Source organism: Tachyglossus aculeatus, chromosome 21 (genome assembly GCF_015852505.1).
Source record: "Tachyglossus aculeatus isolate mTacAcu1 chromosome 21, mTacAcu1.pri, whole genome shotgun sequence".
Lineage (NCBI taxonomy): Eukaryota > Metazoa > Chordata > Mammalia > Monotremata > Tachyglossidae > Tachyglossus > Tachyglossus aculeatus.
Window position 1 is genome coordinate 19769432 of NC_052086.1, and position 14215 is coordinate 19783646.

Here is a 14215-nt window from a genome sequence, read left to right on the forward strand (position 1 = left end):
TTGGGCAAGTCACTCAACTTCTTTGTGCCTCAGTTACCTCATCTGTAAAAATGGGGGTTAAGACTTTGAGCTCCATGAGGGACAACCTGATCACATTGTATCTACTCCAGCCCTTAATACAGTGCTTGGCACATAGTAAGCACTTAACAAATGCCCTAATTATTATTATTACTCTTTCCACAGAGCCACGCTGCTTCTCTTTATGCTGTATTGTGCTTTCCAAGAGCTTAGTACAGTGCTCTGCACAGTTAGCCTCAATAAATACAAATGAATGTATGAATGACACCCCCACCCAATCAATAACAAATATCCTAATTATTATTATTATTATTACTCTTTCCACTGAGCCACGCTGCTTATCTTTATGCTGTATTGTGCTTTCCAAGAGCTTAGTACAGTGCTCTGCACAGTTAGCCTCAATAAATACGAATGAATGAATGACACCCCCACCCAATCAATAACAAATACCCTAATTATTATTATTACTCTTTCCACTGAGCCATGCTAATTCTCTTTGTGCTGTATTGTGCTTTCCAAGAGCTTAGTACAGTGCTCTGCACATAGCCTCAATAAATACGAATGAATGAATGACGCCCCCACCCAGCCAATAACAAATTATAATATAATGGCATTTGTTAAATGCTTACTATGTGCAAAGCACTATTCTAAACGCTGAGCACTGTTCTAATACCCCACACTGCTTCTCTGTATGCTGTATTGTACTTTCCAAGAGCTTAGTACATTGCATATAGTTAGCCTCAATAAATACGAATGAATGAATGAATGAATGACGCCCCACCCAGCCAATAACAAATACCCTAATTATTATTATTATTATCACTCTTTTCACTGAGCCATGCTGCTTCTCTTTATGCTGTATTGTACTTTCCAAGGCCTTAGTACAGTGCTCTGCATATAGTTAGCCTCAATAAATACGAATGATTGAATGACTGAATGAATGATGCCCCCACGCAGCCAATAACAAATACCCTAATTATTATTATTACTCTTTGCACTGAGCCATGCTGCTTCTCTTTATGCTGTATTGTACTTCCCACAGTGCTCTGCATATAGGTAGCCTCAATAAATACGAATGAATGAATGAATGAATGACACCCCCATCCAGCCAATAACAAATACCCTAATTATTATTATTACTCTTTTCACTGAGCCACGCTGCTTCTCTTTATGCTGCATTGCACTTTCCAAGACCTTAGTACAGTGCTCTGCATATAGTCAGCCTCAATAAATATGAATGAATGATGCCCCCACCCAGCCAATAACAAATACCCTAATTATTATTATTATTATTACTCTTTTCACTGAGCCACGCTGCTTCTCTTTATGCTGCATTGTGCTTTCAAAGGCCTTAGTGCAGGGCTCTGCACATAGTCAGCCTCAATAAATATGAATGAATGAAGCCCCCACCCAGCCAATAAAAAAATACCCTAATTATTATCATTATTATTACTCTTTTCACTGAGCCACGCTGCTTCTCTTTATGCTGCATTGTGCTTTCCAAGGCCTTAGTGCAGTGCTCTGCGTATAGTCAGTCTCAATAAATACGAATGAATGAATGAATGACGCCCCCACCCAGCCAATAACAAATACCCTAATTATTATCATGACTCTTTTCGCTGAGCCACACTGCTTCTCTTTATGCTGTATTGTGCTTTCCAAGGCCTTAGTGCAGTGTTCTGCATATAGTCAGCCTCAAATATGAATGAATGAAGCCCCCACCCAGCCAATAACCAATACCCTAATTATTATTAGTATTATCATTACTCTTTTCACTGAGCCACGCTGCTTCTCTTTATGCTGCATTGTGCTTTCCAATGCCTTAGTGCAGTGTTCTGCATATAGTCAGCCTCAAATATGAATGAATAATAATAATAATAATAATGTTGGCATTTGTTAAGCGCTTACTATGTGCAAAGCACTGTTCTAAGCGCTTGGGGGGATACAAAGTGATCAGGTTGTCCATGTGGGGCTCACAGTCTTAATCCCCATTTAACAGATGAGGTAGCTGAGGCTCAGAGAAGTTAAGTCACTTGCCCAAGGTCACACAGCAGACATGTGGCGGAGCCGGAATTCAAACCCATGACCTCTGACTCCAAAGCCCGTGCTCTTTCCACTGAGCCACGCTGCTTCTCATAATGAAGCATGAATGAATGAATAATGAATGAATGAAGCCCCCACCCAGCCAATAACCAATACCTTAATTATTATTAGCATTATCATTACTCTTTTCACTGAGCCACGCCGCTTCTCTTTATGCTGCATTGTGCTTTCCAAGGCCTTAGTGCAGGGCTCTGCATATAGTCAGACTCAATAAATATGAATGAATGATGCCCCCACCCAGCCAATAACAAATACCCTAATTATCATTATTACTCTTTTCACTGAGCCACGCCGCTTCTCTTTATGCTGCATTGTGCTTTCCAAGGCCTTAGTGCAGGGCTCTGCATATAGTCAGCCTCAATAAATGTGAATGAATGAAGACCCCACCCAGCCAATAAAAAAATACCCTAATTATTATTATCTTTATTATTACTCTTTTCACTGAGCCACACTGCTTCTCTTTATGCTGTATTGTGCTTTCCAAGGCCCTAGTGCAGGGCTCTGGAACGAACGAACGAACGAACGAACGAACGAACGAACGAACGAACGAACGAACGAACGAACGAACGAACGAACGAACGAACGAACGAACGAACGAACGAACGAACGAACGAACGAACGAACGAACGAACGAACGAACGAACGAACGAACGAACGAACGAACGAACGAACGAACGAACGAACGAACGAACGAACGAACGAACGAACGAACGAACGAACGAACGAACGAACGAACGAACGAACGAACGAACGAACGAACGAACGAACGAACGAACGAACGAACGAACGAACGAACGAACGAACCGCCCCCCATCCAGCCACCTCCCTTTCATTCTTGCCGCCGGGCTGACGTCATCACGTAGCGCTGCACGCGGCGTCGTCTGCGTCAGGTCACGTGAGCGGCCTGGGCCTTGTTCAACTACCTCAGGCCTTAGCCCATCAAGGAGTGTCCATCACAGGGACAGAGTCTCAGCCCAGTTCCCCCACCCAGGAAGACTCTCCCCAAAAGAAATTGATGAGCCTTGAGGGCAAGGCCGGTCCTTTTCTCAGAATGGCCCACCACAGCTGGCTTCTGGGGGTTGGCCTATTGTTGCAACTAAGTAAGCCATTCAGAGTTGGGTGACATCTTTCTTTGGTGCCCCCCAAATTCGCCACCTCCCACGGTTGATGACGATGATGGCATTTGTTAGGTGCTTACTATGTGCCAAGCACTGTTCTAAGCGCTGGAGGAGATACACGGTAATCAGGTTGTCCCACATGGGGCTCCCAGTCTCCACCCCCATTTTACAGATGAGGGAACTGAGGCACGGAGAATAATAATAATATATTAATATAGTATTAATGATTATATTATGTTGTATTATAGTGATATTAATGATAATGATAGCGTTTATTAAGTGCTTACTAGGTGCAAGGCACTGTTCTAAGCACTAGGGAGGTTACATGGTGATCAGGTTGTCCCACGGGGGGCTCACAGTCTTCATCCCCATTTTTACAGATGAGGGAACTGAGGCCCAGAGAAGTGAAGTGACTTGCCCAGAGTCACACAGCTGATAAGCTGTATATATGTATATATGTTTGTACATATTTATTACTCTATACAGATGAGGGAACTGAGGCCCAGAGAAGTGAAGTGACTTGCCCAGAGTCACACAGCTAAGCTGTATATATGTATATATGTTTGTACATATTTATTACTCTATTTTACTTGTACATATCTATTCTATTTTATTTTGTTAGTATATTTGGTTTTGTTCTCTATCTCCCCCTTTTAGACTGTGAGCCCACTGTTGGGTAGGGACTGTCTCTAGATGTTGCCAACTTGTACTTCCCAAGCGCTTAGTACTGTGCTCTGCACACAGTAAGCGCTCAACAAATACGATTGATGATGATGACAAGTGGTGGAGCCAGTATTTGAACCCATGACCTGCAACTCCAAAGCCCGGGCTCTTTCCACTGAGCCACGCTGGAGAAGTTAAGTGACCTGCCCAAAGTCACACAGCTGACAAGTGGTGGAGCTGGGATTTGAACCCATGATCTCTGACTCCAAAGACCGGGCTCTTTCCACTGAGCCACGCTGGAGAAGTTAAGTGACCTGCCTAAAGTCACACAGCTGACAAGTGGTGGAGCCGGGATTAGAACCCAGGTGTTAGGAGAAGAGGAAAAGCGTGGGCAAGTTTGATGTACTAATTGGAGGGCGAGAACACGCACTTTCCAAGCACTTAGTACAGTACTCTGTATACAGTAAGTGCTCAATAAATACGATTGAATAAATGAATGAATTAATTTTTTTCCCAGTGATTGCTTCTAGTGGGGCCAAGTCACTTTCAAAGAACACCATGGAGGTGACTTTGGGCAAGTCACTTCTCCAGGCCTCAGTTCCCTCATCTGTAAAATGGGGATGAACCCTGTGAGCTCCCCATAGGACAACCTGATTACCTTGTACCCCCCCCCCCCCCCAGCAATTAGAACAGTGCTTTGCACATAGTAAGCACTTAATAAATGCCTTTATTGTTATTATTATTGTTACCCCTTTTCTTCTTCTTTCAGGTCTCTTTTTCCTTCAGCAGCTGTCCTGGCTTTAGGAGACTGCCCACATCCTCTGCTCCAAGTGATAAAAAGCCTTGGCGCAGTGAGGTTGAAAGGAGCTTCTCTCCTAACTTCTTTGTATTTTCCCAAGCACTTAGCAGGGAGTTAATTGCTCAGCAATTACTAGCTGACTGGCTGTTGGGTTGCTGGAGAAAAGGGGTGTGTGTGTGTTTGGTGGGGTGTGTGTTGAGTGGGGGCGAAGTACTCACCGCTCTCTGTTCTTCCCCAGAGGCTGAAATTTAACCATGTCTATGTTCCCTAGTTTCCCCGGAGTCAGGGAGTCCCCCCTGGGACAACGCCTCAAATCCTCTAATCCCTGGATCTACCACTATCCCGATGGATCTTGAACTCCAGAACACCAGCCTCAGGCTGCCTGAGAGAATGCCTCTTCTCACCAGGATGCAGGATGGTGAGGTTCTGTGGACTCTGGCTGTGTGTTTTGTTTTGTTTTTTCCACCGTGTCTGTTTTAATCTCTTGTCAGAAAGCAAAGAGCTGCTAAAATTCTCCAGAGGCCTTATCTCTGAAATAAGGCTCTCCCTCCATGGTGATCTTTGAAAGTGATTTGGCCCCACTAGAAGCAACCACTGAGAAAAAAAATTAATTCATTTATTCAATCGTATTTATTGAGCACTTACTGTATACAGAGTACTGTAACGTGCTTGGAAAGTACATGTTCTCTCCCTCTAATTCGCACTTCAACCTTGCCCACCCTTTTCCTCTTCTAGCTAACAAGAACATGGTATTGCCCCTCTGGAGTGATGAAAACATCACTGAACCCCCTGGGACTGAAGTGTCCCTTGGCATCTCTTCTGGAATGACTATTCCTCCCCATCCAATCTCCAAGGTCAAGACTGCTCGCCCAACACAGCCCCGCATGAACTTTTCCCTGAGGATTCTAGATGGTGAGTGATATCTTCCATCTCCTGTATATATGTATATATGTTTGTGCATATTTATTACTCTTTTTATTTATTTTATTGTACATATCTATTCTATTTTATTTAGTTAGTATGTTTGGTTTTGTTCTCTGTCTCCCCCTTTTAGACTGTGAGCCCACTGTTGGGTAGGGACTGTCTCTATATGTTGCCAACTTGTACTTCCCAAGCGCTTAGTACAGTGCTCTGCACACAGTAAGCGCTCAATAAATACGATTGATCGATTGATTGATCTCTGTGGCTGAAGTGGGCCTAGTCAACTTTTTCCTTCCTGAGGCCACATCTCTTCTAATGATTTTTTTTGTTTGTTTCTTGGTTTTTTGAGGTTTTTATGGTATTTGTTAATTGTTTATTATTACATGCCAGGCACTGAACTAAACACCGGGGTAGACACAAGCTAATCAGATTGGACGCAGTCCATATCTCACATGGGGCTCATGGTCTTAATCTCCGTTTTACAGAAGAGGTAACTGAGGCACCGAAAAGCTGTGACGTGCCAACACCATTCATTCGTTCAGTCGTATTTATTGAGCACTTACTGTGTGCAGAGCACTGTACTAAGCACCTGGAAAGTAGAATTCGGCAACAAATAAAGACAATCCCAACCCAACACCACACCTTAGACAAGTGGCAGAGCAGGGACAGCAGAGTTTTCTGTAGTCCACCCAACCTGCTCCTTTTCTCCTAACTCTCTTTAGTGAGCAGCCGTTACAGATTTTAGAAGGCCAGTTTCTAGAGTCCAGACCAGTTGGACTGTATGTATTTATGTTTTCTTTAGACTGTGAGCACCTTATGTGTAGTGAACTCTACCAACTCTATTCCCAAGAGCTTAGTACAGTGCTCAGCACACAGTAAGCGCTCAATAAATACAATTGAAAGAATGAATCAATAAGGACTGTTGGTTGATTGGTTTAATGTTGTTTTTATAGTCATATTATTTCCCCTTTCTTACTTTGTTCACCATCAAACCCTCCTTCTCCGTAGTTTTAGAATGTGAGCCCCTGGAGGTGCCGGAACCATGACTATTAGAGAAGCAGTGTGGCTCAGTGGAAAGAGCGTGGGCTTGGGAGTCAGAGGTCATGGGTTCAAATTCCGGCTCTGCCAATTGTCAGCTGTGTGACTTTGGGCAAGTCACTTAGCTTTTCTGTGCCTCGGTTGCCTCATCTGTAGAATGGGGATTCAGGCTGAGAGCCCCCGGTGGGACAACCTGATCACCTTGTAACCTCTCCAGCGCTTAGAACAGTGCTTTGCACATAGTAAGTGCTTAACAAATGCCATAAATAAAATAAAATATATAATAAAGCCCAGTTTCTCCGACTCTCAAGTCTGTGTTCTTTCCATTAGGACATACTGCTTTAATCCAAGTTCTGCTTCTCTAAATCCTTCCGTGCCCCCGCCCAGCAACCCACACTACGTTCTAAGAGTAGTACAGATGTTTTCTGTTCACCGGTCTCCTTCCCTTCCCCATTATAGACCAAAATTTTCTGGGCTCTTCAGAACTTCCTGTGCTCAGTTCACAAGAGTCTGGCTTCATGGGAAGAGCATGAGACTGGGATTCAGGGTACCCGAATTCCAATCTAGAGGATAGAGCACTGGAGTGGGAGTCGAAAAGACCTGGGTTCTAAACCCAGCCCTGCCACTTGTCTGTTGTGTGACCTTGGGCAAGTCACTTAACTTCTCTATGCCTCAGTTACCTCATCTGTAAAGTGGAAATTAAGACTGTGAGCCCCATGTGGAAGAGGGACGTATCCAACCTGATGATCTTGTATGGATCCCAGTGCTTAGTACAGTGCCTGGCACATGATAAGCACTTAAAAAATACCATTTTAAAAAGTAATGGAGAGTCTTCCAGCCTCTTGGGCCCTTCATAGTAGCTGTGGATTAACCTCTCAGTGAAGACTAACTTTTCTTTGTCCCTTCCCAGATGGGCTTACTGCTGATGGGCAGCCCCACCCGTTCATGTTGGGGTCCCCCGTGACTCTGGAAGCCCGGGTGGAGCCCTTCCCTGGCCGGCTCCTGAGGATCTATGTGGATGAATGTTATGGGCTGCAAGTCCGGCACCTGAGCCACTCCAGGAGGCTCTATGCCCTTGTCAACAACCATGGGTCAGTAGTGTCCCCCTGAGGGAGTGGGGAAGCGAACGTCTTGGCATGGTGGAGGAAGTACCTCTTTATGTGACTCCCTATTGGATGTAGCTATAGAAAAGGCTTCCTCCCTCTCCGTGGCTGAGCCCAAAATGGGGGTAAGCCCTGCTCTTCTCCCCACCCCTCCATTGTTTTTATTACTTTGGTTTGACCCATGTGCTAATTTAGTTTTTCACTCTTCCAGTCCCTTATGACCAGTTTTGTCTCCTCCCCTACCCACATATTTGCTTATCTTTTCCTTTTGACTGTAAGCTCCTCCAGGGCATGGATGTTTCTTTTACATCTTCCATCTTACATCTTACAACATATATGTTGCCAATTTGTACTTCCTAAGCGCTTAGTACAGTGCTCTGCACATAGTAAGCGCTCAATAAATACGATTGATTGATTGATTGATCTTCCCTGTGCTCAGCGTATGGAAGATGCCTGAAAAATATGATTTATTTCCCCCCCACACACATGATTTCCCCAGCTATTTCAAGCTCTCTTTGGGGAAAATGTGGCTTCTTCCTTCGTTAGGTGGGACCTTCCCTGATCTTGGTTTGGGTTTTCTCTCTTCTCTTCTAGATGCCTATTAGACAAGATTGGAAACTCCACATCCTGGAACCGCACTGGGGAAATGGTTCTGCAGTTAGTGGTACCCTCCTTCATGTTTACTGAGCAAACACAGGAGAAGGTCAGCCAACATCATATGTGGGCAATCAATATCTGCGTGGGCGGAGAAGGTGTGTTTGTGGTGCGGGGGGAATTGTTCCTCGGGGCCAGAGGTAAGGGCACAACTCTCTTTGGAATGGTGGTCTTGAGGAATCCCAGTCTTCATAGAGGGGAAAGAAATGCAGAGGGTGAGAGGAGACAGCAACTCCATAGAAATGCCAAATCCTACAGATTGTATCCAAGGTGATTAGGATTTCCAGGTTCCAGACTGGGTGCATTTATATGGGGCGCTTCATTGTCTCCCAATATGCATGTTCAAGTTTCAGAAGAATCTGGAACTAAGTGAGGGGAAAAGGGGAGGAAAACAAATTTTAAGAATTTTGGGGAGAAAGAGGGAGCCCAACTCAGAAGTCTACCCAAGCATTGCTAGACTTGTCCTGTCTCTAACCTGGGGCCTCTTGGGATGGGGTGAGGCTCCCCCCCACACCCATAGAACCTCTTTCGGCTGAAGGTCAGTACCCTGAGCCCTAGCCATCTCCTCCATCCACTCATTGCAAGAGGGCTGAGTCGGGGGGAGAAGGGGCCCAGAAAGTTTGGAATTGGGGTTCTCCAGGTATGGCCCAGACCCCGTGGGGCAGCTGCCTCCCTCATTCATTCATTCATTCATTCATTCATTCAATCGTATTTGTTGAGCACTTACTGTGTGCAGAGCACTGTATTAAGCGCTTGGGAAGTACAAGTTGGCAACATATAGAGACAGTCCCTACCCAACAGTCATCCCCCTGGCCTGGAATGCCCTCCCCCTGCCCATCCGCCAAGCTAGCTCTCTTCCTCCCTTCAAGGCCCTACTGAGAGCTCACCTCCTCCAGGAGGCCTTCCCAGACTGAGCCCCTTCCTTCCTCTCCCCCTCGTCCCCCTCTCCATCCCCCCATCTTACCTCCTTCCCTTCCCCACAGCACCTGTATATATGTATATATGTTTGTACATATTTATTACTCTATTTATTCATTTATTTATTTATTTATTTAGACTGTGAGCCCACTGTTGGTTAGGGACTGTCTCTCTATGTTGCCAACTTGTACTTCCCAAGTGCTTAGTACAGTGCTCTGCACACAGTAAGCACTCAATAAATACGATTGATGATGATGATTTTACTTGTACATATCTATTCTATTTATTTTATTTTGTTAATATGTTTGGTTTTGTTCTCTGTCTCCCCCTTCTAGACTGTGAGCCCACTGTTGGGTAGGGACTGTCTCTATATGTTGCCAACTTGTACTTCCCAAGCGCTTAGTACAGTGCTCTGCACACAGTAAGCGCTCAATAAATACGATTGATTGATTGATTGAAACAGTGGGCTCACAGTCCCGGTTTCAGTTCCTTCTCTACAATGGGACAGGAGAAATCTGACCTCTTTCTACCCCAGACATGGAGGCTGACTTAAAGAACAATGAGGGAGCACCAGTCCTGGAGGATGGTTTTTCATTTTTTTTTCCTCCCTCCTCCACTTTCTTGTTCTTCCTAGGGCTGCAGGAGGCTGGAGTTGTAGACCGGGTGTTTCACGTGCCCTTCCTGTGTCTCTTTCCCCCAGGTCTATATCCACTGCTGGCTGAGGGTTTGGAGCCAAACCAGAGCCTTGGAGCCTGGCCGGAAATCCTGTTCTTACGACCCTGTCCTGTCCAGGTTAGAGTTTGCTTGGAGTGGTTTTTAAGCTGCAGCTTTCAGAGGTGGCTTTGGCTGATCAATCAGTCAGATTTATTGAGTGCTTACTGTGTGCAGAGCACTATACTGAGCTCTTGAAGAGTACAGTATAACAGAGTTGGCATAGAGTCTAGAGGGGGTCCTTCAAAACTAAGGATAGCAGCAGATGCTAAAATGAGAGGATTGGGTCTGGAGGAGTGGGGGTCTGTGTTCCGAAAAGGTGGAGGACCTTCGCTCCAAAGGTCCCTAGAACCTGTTTTTGCCACTGGCGTCACCCATGGCTTAGGAAAAGATTTTCCGCCGGGCTGGAGTGGGGAGCAGAAGGTCTACAGCTAACACAACCCCATACAGTATTCTTCCCTCTTCATGTAGTGTCCAACCAGTTCAACTCCTAGTAGTAATTTATTTCTGTTAATGTCTGTCTCCCCCTCTAGACTGCAAGCTCGTTGTGGACAGAAAATGTGTCTGTTATGTTCTATTGTACTCTCCCAAGCCCTTAGTACAGTGCTCTGCACACAGTAAGCGCTCGATAAGTACGATTGAATGATCGAATGCACTCCTATGCTTTCTGACTGCATATATTCTTTTGTCTGTCATGTGGCAGGTGGACTCTTCCGGAAGACCCCTCTGAGAGCTCTGTGTGTAACTGCTGTGGGGATAGTTGTTCCGCACCAGAAATGAGCCACAAAGGTATTTGGGACTCTTATCTTCTCACAGCTTGGAGGTAACTGTGCACTCTGTCATGCCTTCCGCAGGACTCCCTTTTTCCTATAAGATAAGGGTTGGGAGCTTGGTCTGGTTAGACAACCTGTTAGCAGTTGGGCCCGCTGGGCCTCTGTTTCCAGTTAAAAAGTCATAAATTGAGAAGTGTCTAAATCTAATTTACCCAAGAACTTTTGGTAGCTGTGTCTGTTGTTATATTGAACTTTCCCAAGCCTTTTGTACAATGCTCTTCACCCAGTAAGCGCTCAGTAAATATGATGAATGGATAGGGATTCATTCAATCGTATTTATTGAGCGCTTACTGTGTGCAGAGCACTGTACGAAGCGCTTAGGAAGTACAAATCGGCAACATAAAGAGACGGTCCCTATGATGGTCAAGGGCCCACCCCACTCCCTGTTAAGGGGGAATTCAGACCATTCAAGAGTTCAGCTCTGAATGAGGCCCGCGTCTTTCTCTGCCCTCAGCATCGGATGTGCAGAAGAAGCATGGCTGAGAAAAATTAGAACCGCTGCTCAGTCGTGTGGGGAAAAGAGTCCTCTCTTTCCACGTAGTTAATCTCGGCTTTCTTTCTCAGAATTTCCTGGAGAAGGGAGAGTTCAAAAGGTGGTGGTCGGGCCCCTGCTGGTACAGAGGAAGCCACCACTGTGGTTTGATGGTAAGGGGAGTAACTTGTAACTGTGGCAGTGGAGGGGCAGGGAGATAGGGGAGAAATAGTAGGGCCAGCTCAAAAGGATTGAAGTGGTCTCGTCTGGCAGTTGAGGCAGTAAGCGTTGTGGCTCAGTGGAAGGAGCCCGGGTTTGGGAGTCAGAGGTCATGGGTTCTAATCCCGGCTCTGCCACTTGTCAGCTGTGTGACTTTGAGCAAATGTGTGACTTTGTGTGCCTCAGTGACCTCATCTGTAAAATAGGGATGAAGACTGTGAGCCCCACGTCGGACAACCTGATCACCCTGTGTACCCCGCCCCCCCCCCCCCCCAGTGCTTAGAACAGTACTTTTCACATTGTAAGCGCTTAATGAATACCATAATTATTATTATTACCACTACCAGAGCTGGGGTTGAAAAGGGGGCCGGGATTTTAGTGGGGAGGAGACAAGCTTTAAAAAGCTAAGAGGCCAGAAAGCTGCCTCTGAATCCCTGATTGGAAATTCAGGTGTTGTCAGAGGGCTGAGCTGAGGGAGTGTGAAAGGCCAGCTCAAATAGATGTGGGGGTGATCTTGCCCAAAGGGTGGGTACTTCTGAGCACAATCTGCCTGTCTTCCCTCCTAGCATCTTGCAAGACTCTGAAGCAGTTTGTACTGACTGGATTGGCATTTGTGGCGAGTTTTCTGCTGGTGCTGTTTGTTACGGGAGCTTTTGTGGGCTTAGTGGTGGCTTTGGGTCGCCTGTGCTGCTGCCGCAAGCACCCACGTCCTAAGAGGCAGAGGAGAAGCTGCCCCTACCAGGAAGAGCTGCAGGTAGTGGTGGAAGAAGTGGTTTCCTCAGATGAGGAAGAGACCAAGATGTGCCCGCTAAGCGTTACTGAAGAACTGGATGACAACTGAATGTTCCAATTAAACTAGAAATAAAAGTTTAATTTGTCTTTCAGGACTGGCCTGGCTTCTAACTCGAGAGTTGTCCCAAGTTGGAGGGGCGAGGGATCAAAGGCATCCAGCTTAGCTTTCCATCTACTAAGTAAGGGCAGGGATCATCTGGAGTAGCACAAGCCGTGTTCTGTGGCCAGTGGGTTGAGGGGTGGGTGGGTCAGAGGTCACAGATGACCAGTGGGGTCCGTCTTAAGGGGTAGTGGAATGGGGACCTACGGTCATTCTCCTCTGAATTTGGGTGGGGAGAACAGGGTCAGCCCCTCTCCCATCACTGCTGGAGGAGAAGAGGCTGCAAGCTGAAGTCTCCAGAATGGAAAAATAGTGCCAGTGTGTAATAATAATAATGGCATTTGTTAAGCAATACAAGGTAATCAGGTTGTCCCACATGTGGCTCATTGTCTTAATCCCCATTTTCCAGATGAGGGAACTGAGGCCCAGAGAAGTTAAGTGACTTGCCCAAGGTCACACAGCTGACAAGTGGCCGAGCTCAACACTGCCACCAGCATCAAGGTGACCTGAACCCTGGCTCCAAGAGCAGCTTCTTCCTCTCCCTGCTGCCCGGAGAACCTTGAAAAATAACTCAATGTGGGGTTTATAGAAGAATTTTAGTTTGTGAGCTACCTCAGGCTTGGGTTTTTTTGGTACCACTTTCTCCCTTACCCCTTTTGGCTTGTGCCTCTGACTTGCCCTACTTTCTAGATCATTTTTACAAAAATCCTCGAATATCCCCCACTTAATACTCCTTCCAGATCCATCACCAGGAAACGGAAACCTTTCTGTTTCGTCTCCCTTTTTTTGTAGCTTATTGGGCTAGTATGGCATGAGTGTCATTTATCCCTCAAAGGCTGCTCATATGAGGGTTTTCTTACAATCTTAGCTAGTTCAAAGTTTTGTCAAAGCCAGAAATTCAAACTGGGTCTCACTCCTGAATTCCCCACAAGCCACAATGGGGCTTTCGGCTAAGATGGTGGGGTGGGTGGGGTGCTCTCATCCGAAGTCCTGAGGGAGCTGTCGACAGTGAGGTTACCACCTTGCTATTCGACGCTGCTGTTTTGAGGCCATGAAGAGTTTGGCTTCAATCACGGGGGCAGAGGCCACAGAGAAGGGAGGGAGAGGCCAGTTACGGCTGTGCCGAGGGGTATCTTCCACTTGTCTGCTGTGTGACCTTGGGCAAGTCACTTTGCTTCTCTGGGCCTCAATTACCTCATCCATTAAATGGGGATTAAGAGTGGGAGCCCTGTGTAGAACAGGGACTGTGTTCAAGCAGATTGTTTCTACTCCAGCACTTAGTACAGTGCCTGCCACAGAGGATGCTCTTAGATACAATTTTTAAAAAGGGGGGAGTCACCGAGGTGGGATTTATGCTGGACTGATTCTTTTCATTTATCTGCTGACCCAAGGAGGAGATTTTTCTTTTTTAAGTTTCCTTTCAAACTAAGTCGCACTTTCTGCTACCCTCTCAGTGCCTCACTTGGACATGTCCCTTCATTTGAACTTCATTTTCCTTCTGCCGTCAGCTGGTCACTTAACTGGTCAAGATGTTTCGTAAGGAGCAGCCCATTGTTGGCTCTCTGTCCCACATTCTCTCCCCCCACACCTCATATCGTACTGTCCCAAGTGCTTAGTACAGTGTTCAGCACACGGTAAGCCCTCAAGAAATAGCACTGATTGAAGGGACAAGAGTCACGGCAGCTTCCCTAGCCTCTCTGCATGGCTCCATTCAGGCAGCTCCGAAGACCATTTTAATAAAAAGACCTTCTAA

General features: G+C 46.0%; 1 protein-coding gene across 1 annotated transcript in view; it reads left to right on the plus strand.

Annotated features, from left to right (window-relative positions):
- LOC119942662 overlaps positions 1–12454 on the plus strand; it is a 34594-nt gene extending 22140 nt beyond the window's left edge. The window contains exons 10-17 of the mRNA XM_038763549.1: positions 4973–5119; positions 5437–5613; positions 7571–7751; positions 8358–8466; positions 10036–10127; positions 10750–10835; positions 11444–11524; positions 12137–12454. Of these exons, the coding sequence (XP_038619477.1) occupies positions 4973–5119; positions 5437–5613; positions 7571–7751; positions 8358–8466; positions 10036–10127; positions 10750–10835; positions 11444–11524; positions 12137–12411 (1148 nt within the window). The 3' untranslated portion in view covers positions 12412–12454. The remainder of the gene's footprint in view (positions 1–4972; positions 5120–5436; positions 5614–7570; positions 7752–8357; positions 8467–10035; positions 10128–10749; positions 10836–11443; positions 11525–12136) is intronic.
- The last annotated feature ends 1761 nt before the right edge of the window (positions 12455–14215 follow it).